This window comes from Blennius ocellaris (genome assembly GCF_963422515.1).
Source record: "Blennius ocellaris genome assembly, chromosome: 1".
NCBI classification, from domain to species: Eukaryota; Metazoa; Chordata; class Actinopteri; order Blenniiformes; family Blenniidae; genus Blennius; species Blennius ocellaris.
This window is the reverse complement of record NC_137650.1, coordinates 24,171,194-24,196,084: the sequence shown is the minus strand read 5'-3', so window position 1 is coordinate 24,196,084 and position 24,891 is coordinate 24,171,194. Positions and strand designations below refer to the sequence as shown.

Sequence of the window (24,891 nt, the reverse complement as noted above, 5' to 3'; positions counted from 1 at the left end):
GTAGAGGGTCAACATGCTTCATTGAGAGCTCTCTGAGAGCTGCATGCTGACAGACATGGATTCAAAAATGCTTTTGATACAAAGTAGTGACAGTGATTTGCAGTCTGGCACCAGTCGGATGTCTGAATCGATCGTTCCAACAATTAAGCAAATAGTACATTTCACGTCATGCAAACATCACGTGATGAAAACCAAATGTCCTCTCCAGGAATCAAGTCTGGGATAATATTCAAAGTCCAACGCACAAGAAAATTTCCACATAAATAACTTAGTGGCTGCAGTATTTTTGTGACGTGAGGGGATTAGAAAAAAAAAAAAAGTATACAGAAATAACAAAATGTTCTAATGAAAAAATTAGAAAAAAGGAACAAAATGTCCAAAACTACAATGACAATATGTTGCTGTTATTATTGACAACAAGAGAAATTGGGTTGAATGTCATCCTATTTTAAGGAAAGACAATGTGGGGGGTCTCTGTGTTTTCATGCTACAGTAAGAGCAGAACATGGTCAATCATTTGCAACTGCAATTGTGTTTAGTTTGGGTGAGTGCAGTAAAGCCCCATTAAAGACACCTTGAAGGCTTTAAATTCCCCAGCAGAAGTAAATGAGCCACACTCTGTTTTGTTCAGTAGCAATGTCAGCCCACGGGATGGATGTGGGTCGGAAAAAGAAGAGGAGCTGCGGCCCATTTGGCTGAATAAGGGGGGGTATCATGTAGACTGTGGGGTACGCCACATCCACCCGTGTCCTGGTCATCACCTTATTAACAGAGGTACAAGTACTCCCAAATCATGAAACCATACCTTGAGGTTTTCCTGTGGATAAAACTGATTACTCTACCTTAAACACTCTAAACAAGCCAAAAATATGTTTTACTTGGTCCATAAAAAAAAAAAAAAAAGATAGATAAAAACAGAGGAGAGAGAGGATGTGTAAACGTCATTTATAGCGTGCCGTTGGCCTTCTGACCTGTTGGTGACGATACTGTTGCTGCCACTCTCCCAGTCCGTAGCGGGGGTGCTGCGCAGCAACTTGTTCTTGCTGGTGTCCAAAGGCACCAGCAGGTAAACCATGAGGCTGGCGTAGTGGATTGCCTGGCTGAACACTGTGCTCTCCTCGTTCTTCACCAGTTCCTGCTGCTTCTCCTTGTCCAGGCCGGGCCACGAACGCAGCTGCTCTGCTGCCAAGTCCATGGCTGTCTGGTCCTCGTCTCTGATCACCACTGGGACCCCGCTGTCCTGGAGTCGTCAATGCAAGCAGGCAGAGGGTCTACTATTTAAACTCAAAAATGTTGTGATGATGATCATCAATGCTTGACTAATTTCCACAAATTTAGATTAAAAACAACAACCTGTGGTTAGGCTGATCTCGATAAATCTATATCTATCACTCAATTAGCAATAATCATAGGTAGAGTTTCGTGATTCAAACCGCGTCCTTAAAACAGCTGCTTCATATTTTTTTCAATTATTTGCAACATTAGCCTATAACAAATCAAGTTTTATAGGGTGTGCAGCAGAATGTTGTTTGTGTATCTATTGACATTGGAATATATGTGATTCATCATTTCCATCCACCCATGCGTCCTTTACCTTTAGCTTGGCTGTGACACTGCTCTTATCCCCCGGGGTGTTTAGATAAAGGGCTCGGATTTGACCCTGCACTTCACTGTAGAAAGTGGCTTCCCAGAACTGCTGGTTGGTCCAGATGGGATGGTCCTGTATGCAGCTGTAGGCAAATTGGTTGACCCCTGCAGCCAGTTTCTGTAAGAACACGCGTTACATCACAGAGTCATGTTAAAAGAAGTGAATCTTTGCTGTGGTTTGATGACGGATTTCTCACAGTCACAGGATGTCTGACAGAAAATGTATGCAAAGCACACAATGTGAACACTGTTTTCAGGAGAAAATGCAGCTCGAATAACTCTTAACCCTGCAGAAACTGACTGTCAAGTTAAGATAATCAAGTGACAAGCGGGCTTGTTGAGGATTAAAGAGGAAAAAAGTGAGGAGCTCCTGCAGCAAAAAATTCAAACTACATTTGATTGTCAGGTTTATACGGCAATGATGTTTTTTACTGTTTAGAATTAGATTAGAATGACAATTATCTGTAGTGATATCAATGTGATTGTAAGTTGTCACGTATTTAAAAACACAAAATGAGATCTTTATTAGAACGCAATAATGACTCTCAGTCAGTACAAACCCATGCTGCTCAGCTGACCTTTATCGGAAATCCATTGACATTCATTTTGAAAAGACATGAAAGCCACAGAGTGTCCTATCGCACAAAATATCTCAAAGATTTAATTTGGATTAGAGGGTGAAACAGTCAGGCTGTGTTTTCAAACCGTGTCCAGGCGTCACAATGTGACCAAGAATATTTGCAGCTGTGAGTCAAAAAGAACTAAACATAACACATAAGATAAAACATAATCATCTTACATGTATTATTATACTTAAAAGAATGAAAAACAACACACAAAGTAAGTAATCCTTTAAAGAACAAATCATTTGTTTAATTATATTTTTAGATTTGGGGTCAAAGAGTAAGCGCCTACATCTCACTGCAATCATATTTGTGGGGTGATTCTGTGTGCTTGTGACTTTGACAAGATACTTTGGCATGAATTTAGACAAACTATCTTTTTCCATTCAACTATTCTATATTTTCCCCACGTAGACGGTGCAGGCAGCTGCTCCCACCCAGACTTAGAATCGACTCAGTGGATGGACCGGATCCCGAATGTGCTGAATGTGAACACCACTGTGTCGGTGTACATGTGGGCTGTAAGTGTTAGTGCAGGTTTATTTCTCAATGTGTTTTTGCATCAGGGGAATTCAGTAAGTGTGCCTTGAAAATGAGTTTGCCAAAATGTTATTGAGAAGGAAAAACAAAACAAAAAGAAGAAAAAAAACAAAACATGCCCGTCATGGAGGTTTACAGTGAAATCCATCATTTGGTGCGAGTTGTAACTTTTTAAACAGATAACAAACCCTATTGGATACCGAGAAGCCCCCCCCCCCCCTCTAGTGTTTTCAGTCAGGATGTCTTTGGGAACAGAGCTGCTGTTTTGTGATAGCGTGGACAGAAGAGTAAATCTCATGCTGCTTGCAAAAACAGCATCTCTCTGGAACATACAGTCCTCAGCTGAAGGCATTATAACTCTCCCCATACATTGAACAACATGGGCAGATAAACTCAGGCCAAAGAAAAAAACCCCCAAAAAACCCCCAACACGATCTCTGAACAAGCACCGTGCGCCGACAGACCGCGAATTAAACGCTCACCAAATGTCTATCTGAAGTCTGAAGGCTGCATGTAGAAGCTCAAACCTGTTATTAGATTAGCTTCTGATTTCTCTTCGCTGGGCCTGACACAGCACCACGGCTTCTATTATCACTTCATGTTTTGCCTTCGATGGATGTGAACTGGGGGGGGGGGGGGGGGGCTTACTGTAATTATAATGGACAGAACCAAAACAGCTCTATTCCCAGCTTAATGGGCCAAATGCCAAAAAGAAACGAGCTAATGCCCATACAGCAGCAAAAGCACAGCACTGCGAACATGAGAGTCACATTCCCAGCTTGTGGGTGTTAATATGTCAACCATTTTTCCTTACGATACAGATGTATTTTGTTTTCCACATTTGCCACAGAATTACTTCACGCTGTCAAACGGCAGGTCAAGAATGGGAAAGCATTCCCTTATATAGTAAAAAAAAAAAAAAAAAAAAAAAAAGTAAAAAGAAAAATGTGGGTGAAACATCACGAAAAACTGAAACAGGTTCTGACATGTTACACAACTGAAGCAGGGTCTCCTGCTGCTCTTCTGCTCATATTAGATTACCAACGTGAAACCTCTACTTTGTGGAAATATGACACTGCGCAGTTCAGCAGCTTTTTTTTTTTTTTTTTAAAGGTTTTTAAAAGAAAGAGCTGAAGATACAACAAGAAACAGACTCCAGTGATCTCTCTTAAAGACAGGAATGTGGAGCTGTTGTTTGAGGCATTTTGAGATATAAACACAAAGAGAGCTCACTTTTTTCACTTTCCACTTCAAATTTCATTTTATGTCATCAGAAGATAATTCTTCCTGGAAATAAAATAAAAATGAACTCTGCTGTGTGGTTTCCATACAACTTATATTTGCATGGGGCTGAATGTGATCAGGTCTGACTTTAGGTGAAGGTAGGGCACACCAGGGACAATAGCCACTCCACCACAGTGCAACAATCAAGACAGGCAATTTTAGAGTCACCAATTAACTATTAAACCGGAGCACCCAGAGAACACCCATACACTCATGGGGAGAACATGCAACCTCAACATAGAGCTCCCCCCCCAGGCAATCAGACTTGAACTTGAGACCTTGGTGCTGTGAGGCCAGAGCACAGCTCCACCACTGTGCATCGATCACACAGTCATTCTCATTGACATACTTTTTGAAGATATTTTCGCTGTTCTATTCATAATGATGAGTCAACACATTTTCATTGGCTATTCAGTGGGTAATTGAATTCCTTTAGTTTTCTAGATGACAGAACTCTTGCTCCGATGACCGATAACACAATTTTTAGGGTCATTATTATTCCGGTGGTATGCTGCCTTAATCCTTTTATGATTAGATTGACTGGATTGATTTTCATTTTATGGGTGTAAAAATGTCAACGAGTGTCCAATCAACGAGCACTTCTGTACTAGTGAAAGATAACTTTCACTATCTGGCTTCAATGTTACTGTTTTTTGAAGAACTGAGAGGTTCACGTTAAGAATGTGTCATGTGAATGAACTGCTGGGCGCCACAATATCGATTACTATATGGTCACAAATCTCACCTTTTCTCCGTTCAATTAAATCTGGAGTTTTCCAGTGACAAAACCTTTCAGCGAATAAAACAGTAGCTTTGTGAAATACAAGTGACAAGATATGAAACAAGCGGTTAAAATGCACATGAGACATAGTCCAGAGAAGGACTGCATAAAATGATGAGGACTAATATGAAGTATCCGGAAATGAATTGAAGAGAAGTTGTAACGCAACCAAACCTGCCACTGCTCAAAGTAACAGATATGCTAACTATGGCATATTCGGCACAAGGAGGTTGGATGTGTAGGAGAGGGCTAATGAAGAAGTTGAAATGCAGCTAAAAATAAACTCTTACAAATATGATAACAAGTAAAGTTATCTGGAAAGCATTAAATCACCTTTCTGTCCAATGAATGTTGTGGGTCTTGCAACAGATGCTGCGTGGGTGTGTGTGTTTGTATGGGGGGGGGTCCGTCTGTGGGATCTGTCAGTGTTGTCTATACTCAGCTTGGCTGTACTTTTCTGGCTTGTCAGATATGTGCGGGTCATTTTGACCGAGGTCGGCTCTTCCTAAAATTATAATACACAAAGCTTACTGAGACAGATGTTGGAGGAAGAGGAGGAGGATAGGGAAGGAGAGTAGAAAGGAGAGGAAAAGGAGGAGGAAAGGAAAGAAGGAAGTGAAGATGAAGGGGAAGGAGGGAGTGCACAACTATCAGACCCATCTGGCGGTGTGACCATTGAAGAGGAGGAATGCAGGGTTGAGGGAGAAAGGGTGAAAAACAAGCCGGAAAAACCACGAGGGGAGACAGAAAAGGGGGAAAATGCTTCGAACAGGTCAGAGGAATGAGGCTATCAGGATTTAGGATCTTGTTTTGAACTCTGTGACTTGATCCAGAGGTTCACAGCATGATTGACTCCAGCCTCCAAACATCAGCTGAACAGACACCAACATCACACATGCCCACTGCGTGTCTCGGAGACACAGAGACGGTGCCGGTGTGTAGACTCGCATGCAGACACTACGCAAGGACTGCTGTATCTGATATGTCACCAGCCTTGGGGCAGCCACATTATTTACGTGTTTTGGAAGAAGTCGCAGCATTCCTGAAGAAAAAACAGTCATTATTTCTGGACAAATCCTCGGCAAGAGTACACGCCTGACCCGAAAACAATCCATCTCCTCAGTTTGCAAACCGACATGAGCCAGAGTATTGTGTGGAAAACTACTGAAACCCTGACAAGCTTAGAAAAGCTTGCATCTATGCAATGTGTTTATCCTATTCAGTCAGGTGAAACAAACAGTCTGACATGTTGAAAGTCACACTAGTAAACAAACAGATCATAGCATCCATAGGCCATAACTGTGGAAAAACACAATGTACGAGTAACGTAAATGTTCTGAAACAAAGTAAACAGGGATATTGTAAGTCAAGAGCGGGACATAGAGATACTCGGGGGTCACCCGGAGCATAATTTATCCCCTGTGAGGACATGGTGAAGAGCAGGTTGACAGAGCGAGCTGCCAAAGCCTGCTGTGCATAAACTCTGACAGGAAAGAATGCTAACAGTGAAATGCTTTCACTGTGTAACTCATGCAAAATTGTGTTTGGGTTATCCAGTCGCTGCCATATTCCCTGTGCTTCACCACCAGCAGAGGGATTTGGGAAACATGCAAATGCAAGAGAACACATGACGTGCGACTGCAAAGAACAGAATAACAAAAGATCTTGACATTGGTGACATGTATTCATATCCCGATAAACCCGCCTGCACTGGATAACAAATTCCACAGAAACTGCTTATCAGACGATCTCTGCAATATCTAAAACGTCAACTCAAACAAAGGGGACCTGTGCAAAGGTTGTGACATTTAGATAAACATTATCTACACGAGTCAAATGAAGCAATTGATGCACGATATCGAGTCAAAGATGCTTTGCTAATAGTGCCTGTCAATCTCAAATGTTGCTCCAGAGCTGTCAGTTGTACTTCACCAAATGCTTCTGTTTCAGCAAAACATGCTGTGCAAGTCAGGCTCAAGGAAAACCCAAGAAATGGGAAAGGAAAACAACGGAACGTAAAATTTGGGTCAATAACATAATCTGTTCAATGTCAACATGGCGAGCAATAATACTAAACACGGTCTCCAGCCAGCAAGTTCTGGAAGCAGACATTTATAAAGCAAAGGCGCTTCCAATATCTCCTGACCTGCAGACCTCAGGACCGTGGGGACAGGGGCCATGAGCAAAGTGCAAGTCTGCTGAAGTCTGGCCAAGAAAGCAAGAAAAGAGGAACGCGACCAGTGTCTGACTCCTGGATCTAAATTATGGGTAAAAATACACAGCGCTTGAGCAAAAGAGGAGCATTTATTGAAAAATGAAATCTGTATTTCCTGAACAAGCAAACGATTATAAATAATGTAAAGTGTGTATGAGCTTTTTAAATGGCAACAGCTCTGATGAAAAGACATCCTCCACTCTCAAAACTTGTTCAAGAGTGAGGACAGAGTTAAATGGGTCAGGTCAATGATCCACGTCACCAACAGCCTTGGAAAAACACAAAACTAATATCTCTCCGAATACTTCCAGGGAAAGAGACTTCACATTATACTTGCTCCAACAAAACTAATTTAAAGAAATGAGTCATAACGAGACTTATAACAAAAATGCCCAGGATTGTATCACCTCATCATTTTTATTCCAGTATGAAAGACGGAGACATTTAAACCAAGCACAGTAAAAACAGATATCAGCTACGTGATGTATTGTAACAACTAAAACAAACTAAGACATATATGATGGAAATCCTGAGTGTAACAGGTGCAATGATTAAGACTTGTATTTACGGACTCAAAAGTAATTTCATACTATAAACATACAAATAAAGTACTAGTGCCCTTCAGCAAATTATTCTGTCTGTTTTTTTTTTTAAAGCCACTAATATTTGTAATGTTTATTTTAAAACTTACGAAGATACATGTAAATATTATAATCCACCCATCCGTATTTAATCTTTCACTCAATTAATTACTAGTGGCATTGCAAATAAACTCATATCAATCAGAGCTGGGTAATAAAAACTGAATGATGCTCACTGGGATTTGCTGTGATTAGTGGTGGGAAAAAGAAGGGAATTACTCACTAGCCACTTCATTATGAACAGCTTGTACACACCATGTTCAATTCCTTTTTGCCTTCAGTACTGCCTTTACTTCTTTGGAGTATAAATTCAACAAGGTGTTGGAAGCATACCTCAGAGACATTGACCTACACTGTAAGATAGCACTTTCCATTTGCTGCAGATTTGTCAGATTCCGTTCCACCATATCTTAAAAGGTGCAGTATTGGCTTGAGATTCGGTGGTTGTGAGGCCCGTTGGAGTCGAGTAACCTCATTGTCATGTTGAAGAAAAAGGTTTGAGATGGCGTAAGCTAAAGAGAAGTTTATATATCCAGATTAAAAACAAAAAAAATCAACACTTTTCACGTGTCTTTGTTGCACGCTGTGCATTGTCCTTCCGAAAGTGGCCGTCAGTAAATCGAGACACTGTGGCGTTTAAACAATGCTCAATTGATACTAAGAGGTCCACTGTGTGCCAAGGAAATACCTCCCACCTACTTCATTAAATAGCATGGACCCATGCTTTCATAGTGTTTATGAAACATTACGACCTCACTATCTGAATGTCACAAAGGAAATCCAGACATATGAAAACATTCAATGCTTTTCCAACTTTCTATTGTCCAATTACTGCATGTTGAACCCGTGCAAACTGTAGCACAGGTTTCCTCTTCACTGACCTGAGTGGCACTCATGGTTATTGGAGCAACTGTTGCCTTTCTGTAATCTCAAACCAGCAATTTACTGGATATTCACTTTTTTCAAATCATCCCCTGTAAACCCTACAAATGGTTGTGTGTTAAAACTCCAGTAGACCAGCAGTTCCTGCGATACTCAAATCCCCCTGTTTGGCATTAACAACCATCCTATGTCATTTAAAGTCACCCTTGTTCTGCATTCTCATGCTCGGTTTGAACTACAGCAGGTGATCTTGACTATTTCTACGTGAATTCCTGCTGTGTGATTGGCTATTTGCTTGAACAAGTAATTCATCAGGCAGGATACCTTAAAGAACAAACATGAAAAGGAGCTGGAGACAGTACTTTAATTGTGATTCCCCCAAGCGCATATGTAAATGACGAGCAAGCAGTTCTGTTATTGTTGTTTGTCATCTCTTTGTCAACAATCTGGGACATTTTGACATTTTGTCATGCGTCTGTGAGAGGCTGCTACATTTTGCCTATCAGAATTTGCTTCGCTTTCTCAGTTACAGAGTCGCAAAGGTTTGCTAAATAAAGGCACGTCACAATTATGATACTAAAGTCCTACAAATCATGTGTCCAAGTTGTTAATCAAAAGTTAAAGCAGGTCAAGAAAACACATGAAACAGGATGATGCTATGACAGCAGTTGCGAGATGTCAGGACCATGCATGGCTCTTGGTCTCCACACAAGATGACAGCTGCAGTGACGCGTCATTACTAAGCGCCGTTTTTCTCACATTTCCACTGCATGGCTCCATTAAATCTGAGATTACAAATACTTTTGGCAGATTCTCTCCTGACCTCACTTTACTTTTTGCCCTGTGAGTGTGGGTGGGCTGCAGCTTGTCACTGCTTTCAATCATCTGTTCAACAAGAAAAAGCCTGTCTCTCGAACTTCTATCTTTCGATCTAAATTGCTGTCCCCTTCAGACGATCACTTCAAAATGTTATTCAAAAACAGGAATAAATCACTGCAGAGAACAGGAATTACTACTCATGAACAACATAAATGGTTATGAAACAGTGGTTTGTAATTGGTATAAGATATAGAAAGCACCAAGTTAAATAAGAGACCGACTGAATCAAAAACAATAAAACAACACATGTGGCTTATCTAACGGAGTAATGTCAGTGGCATGTGGCCTGGATGAGTCGTGTGGTGGTCTATGGCGGGCTGGATCCAAGTCCAGCTCAGCAGGACACTGGCAGCTAACAGCGATAGAAAAAAAATCGAGGGCTGGCGTCGTGTCTGTCACTAAGGCAAAAAGCAAGCATGAAGGAAATAGCTGTGTAGACCACATACTCCATGTTGGTGATGATTTAGAAACCAGAAACCACAGTTGTTATTTTACACTTCACTGTGGAGGTTTTGACATGCTGCACGGAGTACGTACATGCTCCGGGATCAGCAAAGGGCAAAGGTTGAGAAAGCTGTTCTTCCTCTGGCTATTCCCTGCTGAGAAGCCTCTCTACAGTACAGAGTGATGTTCAACCTGACGATAACTCAATTATCAAAACGGTAACTGTCATAGAACTTAACACCGTTTTTCAAACAAATCTAAATCCCTTTCTTTGACATAGAATGTTGTAATGCTGAAAAAGATTTTGTAGGTTATTTCTAGTTCTTAAATAGCTGCAGTAAAAGGGGGGGGGGGGGGGGTGAAATAGCAGTAAACTTGATGCTTGGTATGAATCTAAATGAGCTGCTGACAGATTGCACACTTTGCACATCTTTGTAGGAAAATCACACAACCACATGTTCTCACAGAGGACGCAACCTTGTCGGCGAAGCCGTTTCAAAGTTTTCTATTTTTCTTCAGCAGATGTTAAAGAAAAATATGAAGTTTGACATATGAGCATGCAAATGTTTGTCTTTCTCCACGAGAACACCTTTGCTTGCTGACAAATTTCAATGGGTTTGTAACTCTTTTGAGCCATTGAAATGGAAATAACTCACCTAATATCTATTGTAGTGGTACATGGTCTAGAACAGAATATGTAAATAAGAAATAATGACGGCCTTTTACCAGTCATTTCTTGATAGATGTTTATTTACATCTTTTTCACCATTTGCTTTCCATCATTGTGGTAAACAAATAAAAGCTCTGCAGCTGCTATTTCAATGTTTTGTTCATTGTGTTTGACTGGATTGAAATATTTGACACCGTCAGATCAAGGCAATTTTCCCTCGCTGTAACACTATGTCTAACTGAGACCTGTGTGAAGTTATCAAAGCCTTTAGCCTTACCCAACCAATAAGAGCAAGTGTTATTGTGGGGCTGTTTTTCCCGTAAAGTTTAAATATATGATATGATCTGCTATTAAATATAAAATGTGCAAACCAATTCTACTCCTAAAGGAGCAAAACCATTAATTTCCAGAGGCTTTAGGAAAAAGATGGTGGAAGTCATTTTGATTCACTTTATTCTCTTACCCTGTAAAAGGCTGTGGAGAGGGGCAGCAGTGCAGCAGCTACCGTGTACTCTTCCGAACTGGAGCAGTCCTGTGGGTCAAACAACAGGAGAGAAGTGAGCACAGAGCAGGGCACTTGTTATGAAGCGGCCCGAAGAGCTTCTTTTTAGCAGAACTGCCAAAATAACACAGCAAGCACATGCTTCAAGCAGAGAGGTCGTACACACTGGGGTCAGGGAGGAAAACGTTTGGTGACTTAAAGGAGAAGTATATTATTACTGCTGTGCAGATACAGGTGTACAATTGAGAAACTTTATCTTCAAGCAATGCATTGATGAACTGCGATGATCAAGAGTTGTGACTTAAGCCGAGAATCCACCATTAGCAAACAAAACCTCCATCTGCATGAAGACAGTATGTCCTGTTACAAACCAGAGCTATCGAAAAAAAAAAAAAAACCTTGTCAAAACCAATCGGTCTACTTTACTCCGCTATTAGGACATATGCTTTCAATAGCCTTATATAATCCCTGCCTTGACACAACTGTTTGAGGGCTCCAGTATTCAATCTATTGATAATATTTGGTTTTGCATTCTTCAGTTGGATTGCCTTGTAATTCTCATTGATAAAAATCTAAAGCTGTTGTGTATAAGCCAATCGATCTGGTCATGAAAATGCGGTGTCGTGGCAGCAATGACAAGCCAGGAAGCAAATGTATTTATTTATTTAAAAACTTTTTTTTTTTTTTTAAGTCAGGGAATGTTTGTATCTGGAATTGCTTGAGGTCAAAGAGGCGGCGCTTAATGCTACTTTCAAGAGAATGGCATTAAGATTAAGAATGCATTAAGAGGCTAAAACGAAGGAGGCTCAGGGGCCCAAAGTTAACTTTTTCTTCAAACATCACAGAACAAGGAGAATAGGATAATCAAAGAAAAAGACGTGAGTCGGACACTAAAAAGTACTGGTACTTTACCCAAAGGAAATTGGTACTTATCCCTGGTAAGCTGTGTTGGGATGTATTTGTTTAACTCTGTAAATGAGAGTGGCCAGAGGGAACTTGATTTAAGACCCAGCACAAACACAAACACATAATTTTGACTGAGCGTTTCACCTAATAACCGCAAACCCTTTATTTTTCTGAACTTAAATACAAAGTCACGAACATTGAAAAATCATGTGTGCAACATACTATCAGAGTCGTTTTGGCGGGAGACACACGCCAAGGAATGTTGTCTTTCTGATAGCAGTCTCTAATAGTGGGCCTCTGTTACGCATACATGGGCGCACATATAGACACACACACACACACACACACACACACACACACACACACACACACACACACACACACACACACACACACACACACACACACACACACACACACACACACACACACACACACACACACACACACACACACACACACACACACACACACACACACACACACACACACACACACACACACACACAAACACACAAGAATTTACTGAGGGCAGAAAATGCAAAACACATGAAAGTCTGGCCCCCCGTTGACTAAGCAACATAGTTTCTGTTTTATTTTTCGTGTCGCTGGAGTTTTTTTCCCCCCCGTTTTTTTTTTTGGCCGCTATTTGGGTTGCGGTAAATTGTTCCAGCTTATTGGAGCAGCACCAAAGCATTGTTTACCAGCATCCTTAACAATGTCACAGGTCACAGGAGTTCATGGACCCCCGGTGAAAATAGAACAACAAGTGGAAATGCACAGACGGAGAAGTGTTAATATTTTACAAACCAGAAGAAAGAAGGAAACTTAGCCACGCATATCATCAGTTCTGCGAAAGAGATACGTGGAACGACAGGCTCTGTCAGCACTTAGAGAGGCTGTAGGCCTGTTTCAGAGGTAACAAATGTCACAAGCTTAGTTCAAAGAGCCATTCAACACTTTGTGTCTTACATAAAGTGGACACTATCAGTAACACATGTCATCTACAAAGCTCCATGCTAATCTCCTGCCAGCAGACAGAGAGGCTAAGTGACAGCTCAAAAGCTTCGGGGGTCAACTAACAAAGTAAACAGATAGAGGTGAAGTCAACAGCAGGTCTCAGACTGGACTGAATGAAAAGTAAAAGCAGGGAGCTAATCTACCAAAAATCAGATATTAGTCAAGGGTCAGCCATTGGCAGAGTTGAATATGATGATTCACATGAATCACATGATGGAGGGTAAAATACCTTATTTAGGATTTCATTTTGTTTGTCACAACCTCCCAGAAGTTTCCATTTCCTTTAATTATTTACTGCACGTTTCAGAATTTTTCCTTCATTCTTGAAGCGGCCTGAGCTATAACGGCGAGGATGACTAACACAGGTACTCTTTCTCAGACACGTATACAGTGAACAAAAGCAAGAGGCATGCAGGATGTGAATAAACAAAGACTTCCTGTGTGTTCAAACAATTTTAGCACTTTCCAGGAAAGCCCAGAGATGAATTGACACTTATGACATGCATATATGGGACTACTGTGGCCCTGGACAAGGAGACGCGAACAAAAGGGAGATGCTCTCGTCATTATTGTACCTTGAATCAATGATGGTAAGAAGGGGGGGGCTACACAGCTGACCTCTGTGATGTCAAGATGACCAACAAATACAGAGTTAAAAAAAGAAGAAGAGAAAAAGCATGAGATCTGATTAAGGCAGATGTTTACCTGCCCATACTGTTGGACATCAGAGAGAAACAGTTATCGGAACATGGGAATGATACCCTGCACAGATTCCCAGTCGCCATGTTGCGTAAGACAGTACGTCAAGATCACTAAGGCAGACAGAGGGCATGTTCTCACAGCAGAAGTCTAATTTATGATCCAAGTAATGTATAAAATGCAGTGGAGTTGTCGAGTCAGAATTAAAAGAGACATTTAAAGTGATTAAGATGCAGACGGCAGCAACTCTGTTCCGAGGGGGTGGGGTGGGGGGGGTGTGGTGGTGGACATGTACAGCTTTGGTTGGTTGGCGCTCCGGCCGGTAAGCTCAGACAGGCAGACCAATTGGATACGTCGCTCGACTCTTTCCAGCAACATCTGCGTTTAGCATGCACTCTCGTGCTGTTCCACATCAGACCCGAGCACTCAGGATCACACAGAACTCATGGACTCCATGCTATTGCGCCCACTTCCTGCGGTCCACCCGCCTTAATCCTCTCTCACAGTAAACTGCCATTCAGACTGTGTTTTTGAGCACCATCACGAGGGCCTCGGCCATGAGAGAGCAGAGCGCAGAGGGCTCATAATCCTATCTGACAGGAAATGGTTGGGATGCCAGGACACATCCACAGCAGGACTCATTCCCCCACATGGCTTGCGCAACGTTCACTTCTAAAAGCCGGAGGAATGACCAGTGCATACACATACAAACAAACAAATGAATGAATACACAATTAAGTCAAATATCTTAATGGGGGGTCATTAGGAAAGCGTGATTCATGGCAGAGAAATGGCTCAGATAAGAATTGCAACAGATGTTTGAACGGGAAAAAATGCGTCACAGTACATTTTTTGAACAATTCATTGCAGATAATGTCTCAACTCTGTTTTGAGAATTACAAAACAGGTAAAGAAAGGAAAAAAATAATTACTCAAACAATAATGAATGCTGACAAGGTTCCATCCCACCTGATTCTAATGTCTTCACCTTTAACCTATTGTACACGGTGTGTATTGCACAGCGTTTCCTGCAGCTGTACGAAGCGTGTCGATTGTAACCAGACAAGAGTACTGTCACTCACCCTGAAGTGGACACGGCTAAATGATTAACAACGTAATTGCCCTCTTAATGATGATGTCACTGCAAATCAGCATGTCACATCAACACAGAGGCCAGGAATTCAAGCGAAACATTATGCTGTCATTACAAGGAGAGCGAGCAGCATTTTTTATAGAATAGGTCACTTCGGTTTTGTTAAACCCTGAAGGATCGTTTACTCCCACACGCACACCACACACCCACACCCACACTCTGTAATATCAGTTTTGGGGTTTTTATGTTGTTGGGTGTTGACAGAAAGAGCAGAATGGAGAATATGAAAATGATTAGTGACTCCAAAATTTGCTATTTATACTCCTTTCACAAAAGGTCTGATAGAAATCCTTTCTGAGAAAAAGAAATGGAAGCCAGGAACAAATGTCTCACATCAAGACAAACCTAATCATGAATAAGAAACAATAAAATGTTAGAAACCCCCCCCCCCCCCCCCAACAACAACTAAAAACACAAGAAGCCATCAGAGGAACATTGAAGAAAACTTCACGTGCAGCATCAAATCTCTTCTCCATGTGTGAATTTTTCCATGCGTGTCCATGGGTTTTTCAGCAAAATGCCAGTGTATATGAATGGGGGAAAATAGCTTTTATAAGCCCACTTGGAGACCATCATTTATAGAAATATGATTATGTTGTGAGAACAGAAAGATTTTTTATCTTCAAACTGGAGTCAGAGGGGTGCTTTTGTTTTGTTTGGTGCAAAGTCTGACACTTTTAAGAAAAAACTTTATTGAGAACAAATCAAATTGAAAGAGCAAATGTCAGCATTGTCCTCAGTGTGGGTTCACCATCTTGTGTTGTCAACAATCACATTTTTGAGAATTATCTATGAATGACAAAAGAAGGGCTGGATGATTATTAATAAAATTAAAGATTCATCTCCTTCTGCCGTAGTTAATGTCATGACCAACACTTTACCACTTATACACATAATGAAGCACATAAGGATGCCACTTCAATATGAAATAATGCAGTGACCGCCAAGCTCCATGACAGTAGTGCAATAATAAGATGACAAAACAGACATTTGCATTTGTTACCGACTAAAGACACTGTGTTCACAATGATGGACTGATTGTGGTATTGCCTAGACTTAAGTGTCATCTTTTGGCCTTTAAACAGACACATCAGTGATTGAAATATTGTGTAATAGTACATCTGTTTTTCCTGGAAATAAAGATGGCCAGACACGCTTCGCAGACACAAAGAAGCCATTGATTGCTTCTTGCTTTGCCTCCAACAGCAGCCTTTTCACAAAGACTATAAATGTGCTCGAGCCATCGAAAGATACTGCCACAAATTCTGTTATTATTCATGTCACAGAGTAAATAATGACATTTCAAATGGCCTTTGTGTCTTTTGGTGAAGATGAAAAGTACACAAATGCAAACCCAAAAATCTAATTGAAAGATGTTTGAAGACAAAGGTAGGTAACTCATAGAACATAATATGCAGGGAAGAGAGCCAAAAAGTTTATATATTCAACCAGTTATATAACGCGATTTGTAACTTTGGGATAAACTGGTAGCCAAACATTATTACTAATATTACTGTAAGAAAAACAGAGTTTGAACTAAAGAGCCCCATTCACAATTCATGCAACACAACGCTAAGGATCAGATTTCTGTTTGAGTTTAAAATATATACAATCTTTTCTTGAGCTGTTTTATCAGCATAGCAAAATCATTTAGTTCACTTTAGTATAAACAAACCCCAAACTAAAAAAAAAAGAATCATCTTACTCAAGAATTATGCAAGTTCACAGCCTCTAAGCATTGGGCTTGAAACTAATGTTTTGTATTAGTACAATGTATGTCATTACTTGAAAGTGAAGTCAGAGTTGAAAGAGTCTGTTCTGGTTGATACCATGTATGTGTTTAGGGAAATATAACTAAAGGTTTTTATTTAGAAAGAGTATAATATGATTCCCTAAATTTCTGTAATAATCAACGGTGATTTAATCAACATCTCAATAATAAATATTGACGAACGCAGAATGTTCAACTTACACAAACTATTCTAACGACTGGTTAAACTTTCTTTGGTTGCAATGACTTCAACCAAGTGCCTCCAGAAGCTATTTGTTCAGAAAAATAACATTTCCTATTCCCATTGCCAAGCAGAGTTAATAAATTATTTGAATTAATAAAAATAAGGCAATCCTCAATGGCTGTACTGGTGCTGTAGGGTGACTTGAGCTTGCATGTGTCCCTTTACATACCTGTAGTGCGCAGTTCATCATACGGATGACGTAGTCAAACTGCTGGTGGTCCAATATGGCACGATTCTGCTGAACATGTAGACTCAGTTCCTCCGTCAGACACTGACGAGCGGCCTTGCCTTTCATTGCGCGTAGTGCAGCTGGCAACGTCTGTTTTGACAAAAAAAGAATGAGGTAGAACAAGCGGTCAGACAAGATAATCTGAATTAAAAAATATGACATTCAGAACCAACCATTTAATGAACCAAAGTGTACATTTCTGGATCATTGATATGGAATTTTAATTTAATATCCATACACAGCTTTAGGCAACACTATGCACCAGAGCAGGACTTCCAGCTACATTGACCTGCTGCACACCTAATTGTGTTCAACTGACCATTTGGCAGTCTGGGATTTACAGGCTCCTGGTGGGGGTTCAGAATACACATGCAATGCATTCTTGCATTATACACATAGATGCACACTTGGGTTATATAACATCAATATGATGCCAGAAGGACACATAAAGAAACTGGCAGCCGTCCTATTTGCAACAGATTGAATGAATATTGTTCACCTACAACCTTATACAGATCACAGGAAAAAAAATATTTGAAGGGCTGCAACGATGTAGTGTGAATGCAAGCTGAGGTAAACATAAGAACTAATCGACCATCTTGTTATCGATCAGGTCTTGTAATTATGGCTTAACAAGTCGGCGTGAAAGTGCCTCCAGATAGAGTTTGATTAATGCCCCGTCTATTCCTGTGTGTGGATGTCGGTTTGCCATCTGGATGATATTAGGACGACGGAGGTGAGGAGAGATCTGTAGCTCTGCAAGAGCCTGCTGGAGTGTTGTGACCCCATGGAAGCCTCTGGTTAATGAGCTCATTTTAAGGTTGATTAGCTCCCCTGATGAAAGACAGTATGCATCACCTTTTCAGTCTCCAGGGTCTTGTTGTCAAAGATGAAGGAAATGCAGCTTCGCACCACCTCCAGCCTCCGAGCGCTGTTGAACACTGAGCAGCACTTACCCATAATGGCAGCTGGAATAAAACAAGACAGAACAGCAGCCGCACATGACTGGAGGTTCAAGTGACAGTCACTGCAAAAACATTACTTTACAGGTTTGAAATGCTAATTTCATCATTACCAGATATCCAAACAAAAGCCTGCAGGTATATAAATACCTTCTGTGAATGTTGACACTGTCATAAATGTGTACAATACTGTTTGAAGCGTTTCAAAATGGGTCATACCAACAGGTGGTCCCGCAGGTACAACACACTTCTTCTCAGGTCTTGCAGAGGAAGGTGCATTGCTGTATTTTCCCACACTCTCCTGCACTGTCGTCTCCACCTTTTCGTCATCCAGCAGGGGGAAAGGTACCTGGTGCACACGCAGGTGGGATCCCTCGGATGGCCGAGGCACTTTCTGGAATGCCATGTGCGGGTTTGGGTTTTCCTGCAATGCACATGCCAAGAAACAATAAGAGCCAATAAAAGCACATGCAAACAAACAACTAACTCTTTACTTTTTTTTTTTTTTTTAAGTTTTGCACATAGCCTTACATTTCTGTATAGCTGCTCAGACAGCTCCCGGATGTGCTTCTGCAGCTTGGCAGGGTTAAGCTCCTCTTCCTTAAAGCTGTCAAAGTCTAAGGCCACCAGCTAGAAAGCACAAAAGAAGCAAACAAAGAAAAGTCACAAAAAAACAGAATCATATGTACATGACAGCAGATGAAGAATTTTTTTTAATTATTCCTGAACAGTTTGTCAGAACTGATGTGGTTAAAATAAAAATAAAACAATAGAAATTGTTTCTTCGTCACACTCAGTTTGTCAATTCTCTTATTTAATTTTCAAAAAGAGGGGAGTGTTGAAGTACCTCATCAAAGAGATCGCAGGCTCTGTATGGAGGACCTCTTTCTGAGACAAAGCCAGCAAAGGCCATGCCATCCAAAACCTTGGTCAGGAAATCGTTCTCAATGAGGCCGCGCTGGCCGAGGAAGGCAGTCTGGACAACATCAGAAAGTAGAGCCGTTACGATCCAACACAGATGGGAACAATGTAAACTTGCTCATATGGATTTACTGCAGACTGAAAAACATGCACGGTGATCATAGCCATTTTTAGAATATGATCACGCAATCTTCAAAAGATATCACTGCACGAGGGCTCTTTTATTCTCCAAAAGGTGAATCAGTTCTTGGGCAAAATGGGAATAAATCTCGTTATAAATGACCACATGTAAATTAATTCACTTTAATTTGCACATAATCATGTGCTTGTAGGTCGACGAGAAAAAACACGGTTCACTCAAGCCTTTCTTGCTCAAGGATTCCAGGCGAAGAAGCAGAGCTTGTTGTTTATAATGTGATCCATGTGGGGTACTTTGAGGGTGATGAACTGATGGGTTGCCACGGAGACACCAACAGACACGAACAAACAAAATCCCCGGCATAAAACAAAAATGTAAACCTAATACGTTTCACATGGCTCGGTGTCGGCTTTGCCCAAGGTTACGGGCCTGTGTCCGAATCTTCCACCAACAAAAGGAAAGCATCACGGAAGAAATCATGAAGCTTGTGTGACACGTTTAATACTACATGAATCCTCGCTCATGCACACACAGTATACACCCGTGACAAGTTTATCTGAAGGGTCTTTATGTGCAATACCCCCACACGGCTGGCTACAACATTCTTGGCAGATTATGGGAACAATGTGTTCGCTGGGGAGCAAATGCTTTAGAGTTTAATCTCGGGTCAAATATTTTAGCTTTTAGAAATGTTAATTTTAGGAGTGGGATTTCCACTGCTGCTTTCTCACCTTGTGAAAGTGAATAACGGGTTCGGAATGGATGCGGATGAGCTGCAGGCAGGACCTGTAGCCCTGGAAGAGTTGTGCAAACAGCCTGAGGAAGACGGCGCGCACTTCCTTGTCCTGGAACAGACATGCGAGCATGAACACTCACACTGGAAAGAAACAGCTATGCTACTAATGCAGTCCGATAAGTTAATTATGCAACGGTCATGTTATTTGTTTTCTGGGTAATATGTTACCATCGGTTAGTGCCCTCACTCCAACAGTCATCTTTACTGATAAGAGGACGTTTTTCAGGCAAAAGCAGCTTTTCCTCCTCCTCATTTAAGAAAGCAGGAGGAACTCATTCCTTACAATGGTACATACCAAGATACTGACTGGTAATGAAGTAGTGACTTACCAAAAGCTTCAGGTTGGAGGGAGCAGTGCGAGGTGGCGGAAAGGCATTGTCTGCTATTTCTAAATCGGGATGCAAAACCTGGGGAAAAAAAACAAGTTATTTAATTGTATTTGTCATTAACACATCAATTCAATACAAAAACAGCCAATTACATGGTAGTCATTCATCTGTTATTTCTTGTCTTTTTTTCAAGAATAAGCATTTGCATCCAATGTATCACTTGTTATTCATCTAATGGACCATTTCCACATTTATTTAACGTTAATATACAGTAAATTAATTATTACCTGTGTAAAATACACTTTAACAAATGTACACCAATCAGACAAAATATTATGACAGCTGGAGTGAATAACACCGATTCTAGTTTCATCATGGCTCCTGTTAGAGTGTGGAGTGTATTAGCAAGTGAACAAATTGTCCTTAAAAGAGATGAGATAGGAGAAGGAATTTGAACATGGAACACATTTGAGACAACAAGGACCATATTGTGATGGCTGCATGACTGGGTCAGTGCATATCCAAAAGTGCTGCACTTAAGAGGCATTTCCAGGGTTCGGAATCTATCAAAAATAGTCCTCGGAAGAAAACGCAATGAGCTGATGACAGGGTTATGGGCAGCCAAGACTCAGTGATTCACATGAGGAGTGAAGGCTGGGCCATGTGGTGTGTTCCAACACACAAGCTTCTGTAGCTTCACAGGTTAATTCTGGTTTTGATAAAAAGCTGTCACAATACAATGCCTTATAGTTTGTTTGAGGCTAATGGGTGACAAACAGGACAATAAGCTGGTGGCCTCAATGTTACTGCAGATCTATATAATCATACAGAAAAATACAACATGTGTAACTTATAAAAAAAGAAGCAAAAAAAATTTATTTGGCCCACAGTTACTGATATGTTCAAGTTGGAGAATATTGGACTTCTCAAGGGTGAAATAAAAAGTGAACTAATAATTATATCAACAAAAACAACAACCATCATCATCCTAATCTAACATTACAATAAAAATACAACTTTTTGCTTCCTTTTCAACAGTCCGAGGTGGGCTACCATTCCTCATTAAAGTCATGCTCCACCTTGTGTCCTGGTTTTTTTCTGATTTTCTAAATTGAAATGAACTAATGAATGAGTATAATAATAATATTGGCCAATTTTGGTGTGCTCCATATACACTATTTGTCAAAGCATGGGTCAGGGCCTGTCTGTGTGTGCGTGGGTTTCCTCCGGGTACTCCGGCGTCCTCCCACGGCCCAAAAACAGGCATGCAAGGTCAATTGGCGACACTAAATTGCCCCCGTGTGCGTGTGTGTGTGTGTGTGTGTGTGTGTGTGTGTGTGTGTGTGTGTGTGTACGCGCGCATGCGCCCTCACCAGGGACAAGGTTGCCTGTGTTTGGCTTAGCAGAGGTTCAGGGAGAAAAGACAAGTGGATGCACTCAGGAACCTTTATTGTTCCTCCATCCAGGTCGGCAATGATCACATCCAACTGAGGAGAGCATAAAAAACACTGACAGGTAAGGTGGTTTTACTGCAGCTGCAAGATGCGACGTGTACTGTACATCACATGTAAAAACTTCCTGGAAACGGGGAGACAGTGAAAGAGTGAAAGAGAAAAAGTCAAAACAATGTCACGAGAGCTTCAAAAGTAATAAAATAAACTCTAAAAGACCAGTTGTTGTTAATGATTCACAGGTGTCTGCACACATTCAACAAGTTTACGATCTTCAGGCTTCTGCATGCAAGTTGAGCCACTGGTGGATCTCTGTGATGCATCTGCACTCACCAGATCTTGAGTTTCACTCTGAAACATGGAGTGGACTCCGATAATGAAGGGCGTGGGGGAACTCAACACCTCCAGCAGTCGAGAAGGCAGAATGGGGATGTACGGGTAACTAAAAACAAGAGAGAGTATAACATTTAAAAAAAAAACATGTACACATTTCAGTAAGAGCAAAAATGAGGAAGAACTAAAGCAACCGAGAGCTTAAAATAAAACTTGCTGGTAGAAAAGTTTTTTCCCCCCTTTCATTTTTAAAAAGCACACTATTAGGAAATTGAATGGCACATGAGCAAACTTTATGTCGTTAACACAGGAGTATAATATAGATGACACTCATTGACAGGTTGTACAATCATGACACATTTGGGAAATTAGTTCAAATTGCCACACTGGGATATGTCTCATGAACAATACCATAAAAAGTCACATGCTTACACATTTCAACTCTTGGTGAATTGCAGTGCATCACATTTCGACATGCGACCAAAAATTGCTTGAAATCAAATTGTTGCTTCTGTCACAGTTTGCAGCCACTGAAAAGGCACATTTTGAGATATGAAATCTTTACAGGACTTATTTAATAATTATGTTCAATTTATTCATGTTTTTGTTACACAAGACCTTTTGGGAAAAAGCACCAACAGTGGTAATTAACCTACTAATATTTGCCTGTTTCTGAGGGCAAAATGGAAGAATCATTGCAAAAATGCGATCGCCAGGTTTTTACACAAAGACCAACTACTAAAGGCACTGGGCAGCCCGAAGGTATTTGTCAAGCTCCTATACAACAATTAGTTGCTGTGACGTACTTTATCTTGTTTATGCAACAAGGAAGTCTGGTGGAACAAGGAGCATCGCCATCATATTTCATCTCTCTAAGTAAAGCTCTTTCTTAAATGTTGTTTTGTTTAAGATGCAATTACATCTCCCACACACAAACTAATACACTGATATGGGTTAACAAGTTGTCCCAATCACAAGCCGTTCTACCGCTGTTTTACCCTCAGCGCTCGTCGCTCGCTTGTATCCTTGAATTTCAAATACCAGGGGCTCCAGCTGAACTCTGGCGCAAACATCAACTGGTCTAGGAATTCACAGATTGCTTCGTGCATTCATAACTTTAAATCGGTAATTCTCTGCTTGTCCAATGAGCTATACTTTGTGTGTTCGGTGAACGTATTTCATATGATCAAACAAGGAAAAAGAATTCAATGAATTGCATAAAGTAGGCAGAGAGTAGCCACTGACGTCAAAGGAACAGCATGAACTAAATAAAGTCACTTGGATGAGGACGAACCATCTTCCAGACCATATGACCAAGCCCAGTTGACATCATTCAGATGCTTGATAAGACTAAAGGGAACGTGGATAGGCAAATCTACCCATGTAAACTCTAGTTTGAAGATGATGCTTCCATTGTTCCTCTAGTTTGTGTGTTCTTTAGAAACCAGGGCAAAAGAAAAGCAGATAAATAAATAACCTATCAGTTTAGATTTTTATCTGCACTAAATATCCGTTTTAACGGGTGTGTAATACACTAATACTGTACTTTAGCACAATATAAACAGTAAATATATGAGCATTAGGCCTTCAAAAAATTACAATTATCTTGAGGACCATCAGAGCAACTGTGACAAACAACAAATATATGTTTTTATTAGATTTCTCACAGTGTTTTATTTTGTTATGTTTTCAATTGATCAACATTTGATTGATTTATTTGAAGGAGGAATGATTTCAAATTAAATGCTGCCAAGTTGTGATTTACAATTATTTGCAACACAAGAAACACTACAGAGAGAAAAAAAAAATGCTTCCCCTTCACTTCCCTGTCAAGTTTATTTCAAAAGCAAGAATGTGATGTGTTCAACTGGTGCTAAAAAGGAAGGAAGTCAATTACTCCACAAGTGAAAAGCATTTCCAGTTAGGATGATTTCAGAAAAGAGTTTACAGTTACAACATATATATTAATAGAATTGCTATGGTTTGCATTCTGGACGGTGACTTTCAGCTGTTGTTTCAAATTAATGCTTTGCCACCTTTTGGACCTTCAGGAATCCTGTCATGAAAAAGTAAATTATCTGTGTAATCATGAGTAAAGAAAACCACTACTTCAGTAAGTGTTAAGAGTTTTTTTTTTTCCTTTTTAAATTCGGTGGGTGCGGCTTATATTCCAGTGCGCTCAATAGTCCGGAAATCACGGTACTCACCTGTACTTTAGGGGAAACATTAGGGCTTCTAATGCTCGACATGCCTCTCCAAGCCTCTGGTAGCTTGTAGAGTGGAACAAGACCTTATGCTCCGTCAGAACTGCGCAAAACAGGCTCAGAACGTTTTGGATTCCTGAAAGGAGGAAAACAACAGAGAGGAATTGATGATGTGTTTGTTGAAATTTGACAGACACATCATTGCAGATCGTTCATCAACCTTTTATAGCTGTTTACGGCAGACTTTAAACTGCAAGCACAGATGACAACAAACAATATCCGCTTGTGAATGGTCATTAAAAACACTGTGAGGAATTAAAGTATGTATTTAGACTACGTCGAGCAATTGTTTTCACTCTGCAAGCCGACACAGCAACGTTGATATGGAAGATTGTGATGTGGCATATCAACCAGTTGAAAGCGATGATCTTACTAGGTCTGCAAGAGCTGAAGAACGAGCCACATTGCTGCACAATGCAAACATTTGATTTAATCTAATTGTAACTGTGAAACATAAATGAACAGTTTTCTGCCGAGGTAGCCCTGAACATGTACATTTCTGCCAGTTCCTAGATGAAAAAAGGAAATCTACATGAAATAAACTGACTTAACTTTTACAAGTGAGC

General features: G+C 40.6%; 1 protein-coding gene across 2 annotated transcripts in view; it reads right to left on the bottom strand.

Annotated features, from left to right (window-relative positions):
* The window catches only part of sbf2 (SET binding factor 2), a 94,992-nt gene that overhangs the window by 26,011 nt on the left and 44,090 nt on the right, over positions 1-24,891 (bottom strand). For both annotated transcript variants that reach the window (XM_080500219.1, XM_080500220.1), the window contains exons 7-19: positions 24,269-24,401; positions 22,062-22,170; positions 21,651-21,764; positions 20,278-20,355; positions 19,884-19,997; positions 18,940-19,068; positions 18,624-18,722; positions 18,312-18,516; positions 17,989-18,098; positions 17,071-17,220; positions 11,070-11,138; positions 1,595-1,765; positions 972-1,240 (exon numbers count right to left, since the gene is read on the bottom strand). In XM_080500219.1, the coding sequence (XP_080356345.1) occupies positions 972-1,240; positions 1,595-1,765; positions 11,070-11,138; positions 17,071-17,220; positions 17,989-18,098; positions 18,312-18,516; positions 18,624-18,722; positions 18,940-19,068; positions 19,884-19,997; positions 20,278-20,355; positions 21,651-21,764; positions 22,062-22,170; positions 24,269-24,401 (1,750 nt within the window). The remainder of the gene's footprint in view (positions 1-971; positions 1,241-1,594; positions 1,766-11,069; positions 11,139-17,070; positions 17,221-17,988; positions 18,099-18,311; positions 18,517-18,623; positions 18,723-18,939; positions 19,069-19,883; positions 19,998-20,277; positions 20,356-21,650; positions 21,765-22,061; positions 22,171-24,268; positions 24,402-24,891) is intronic.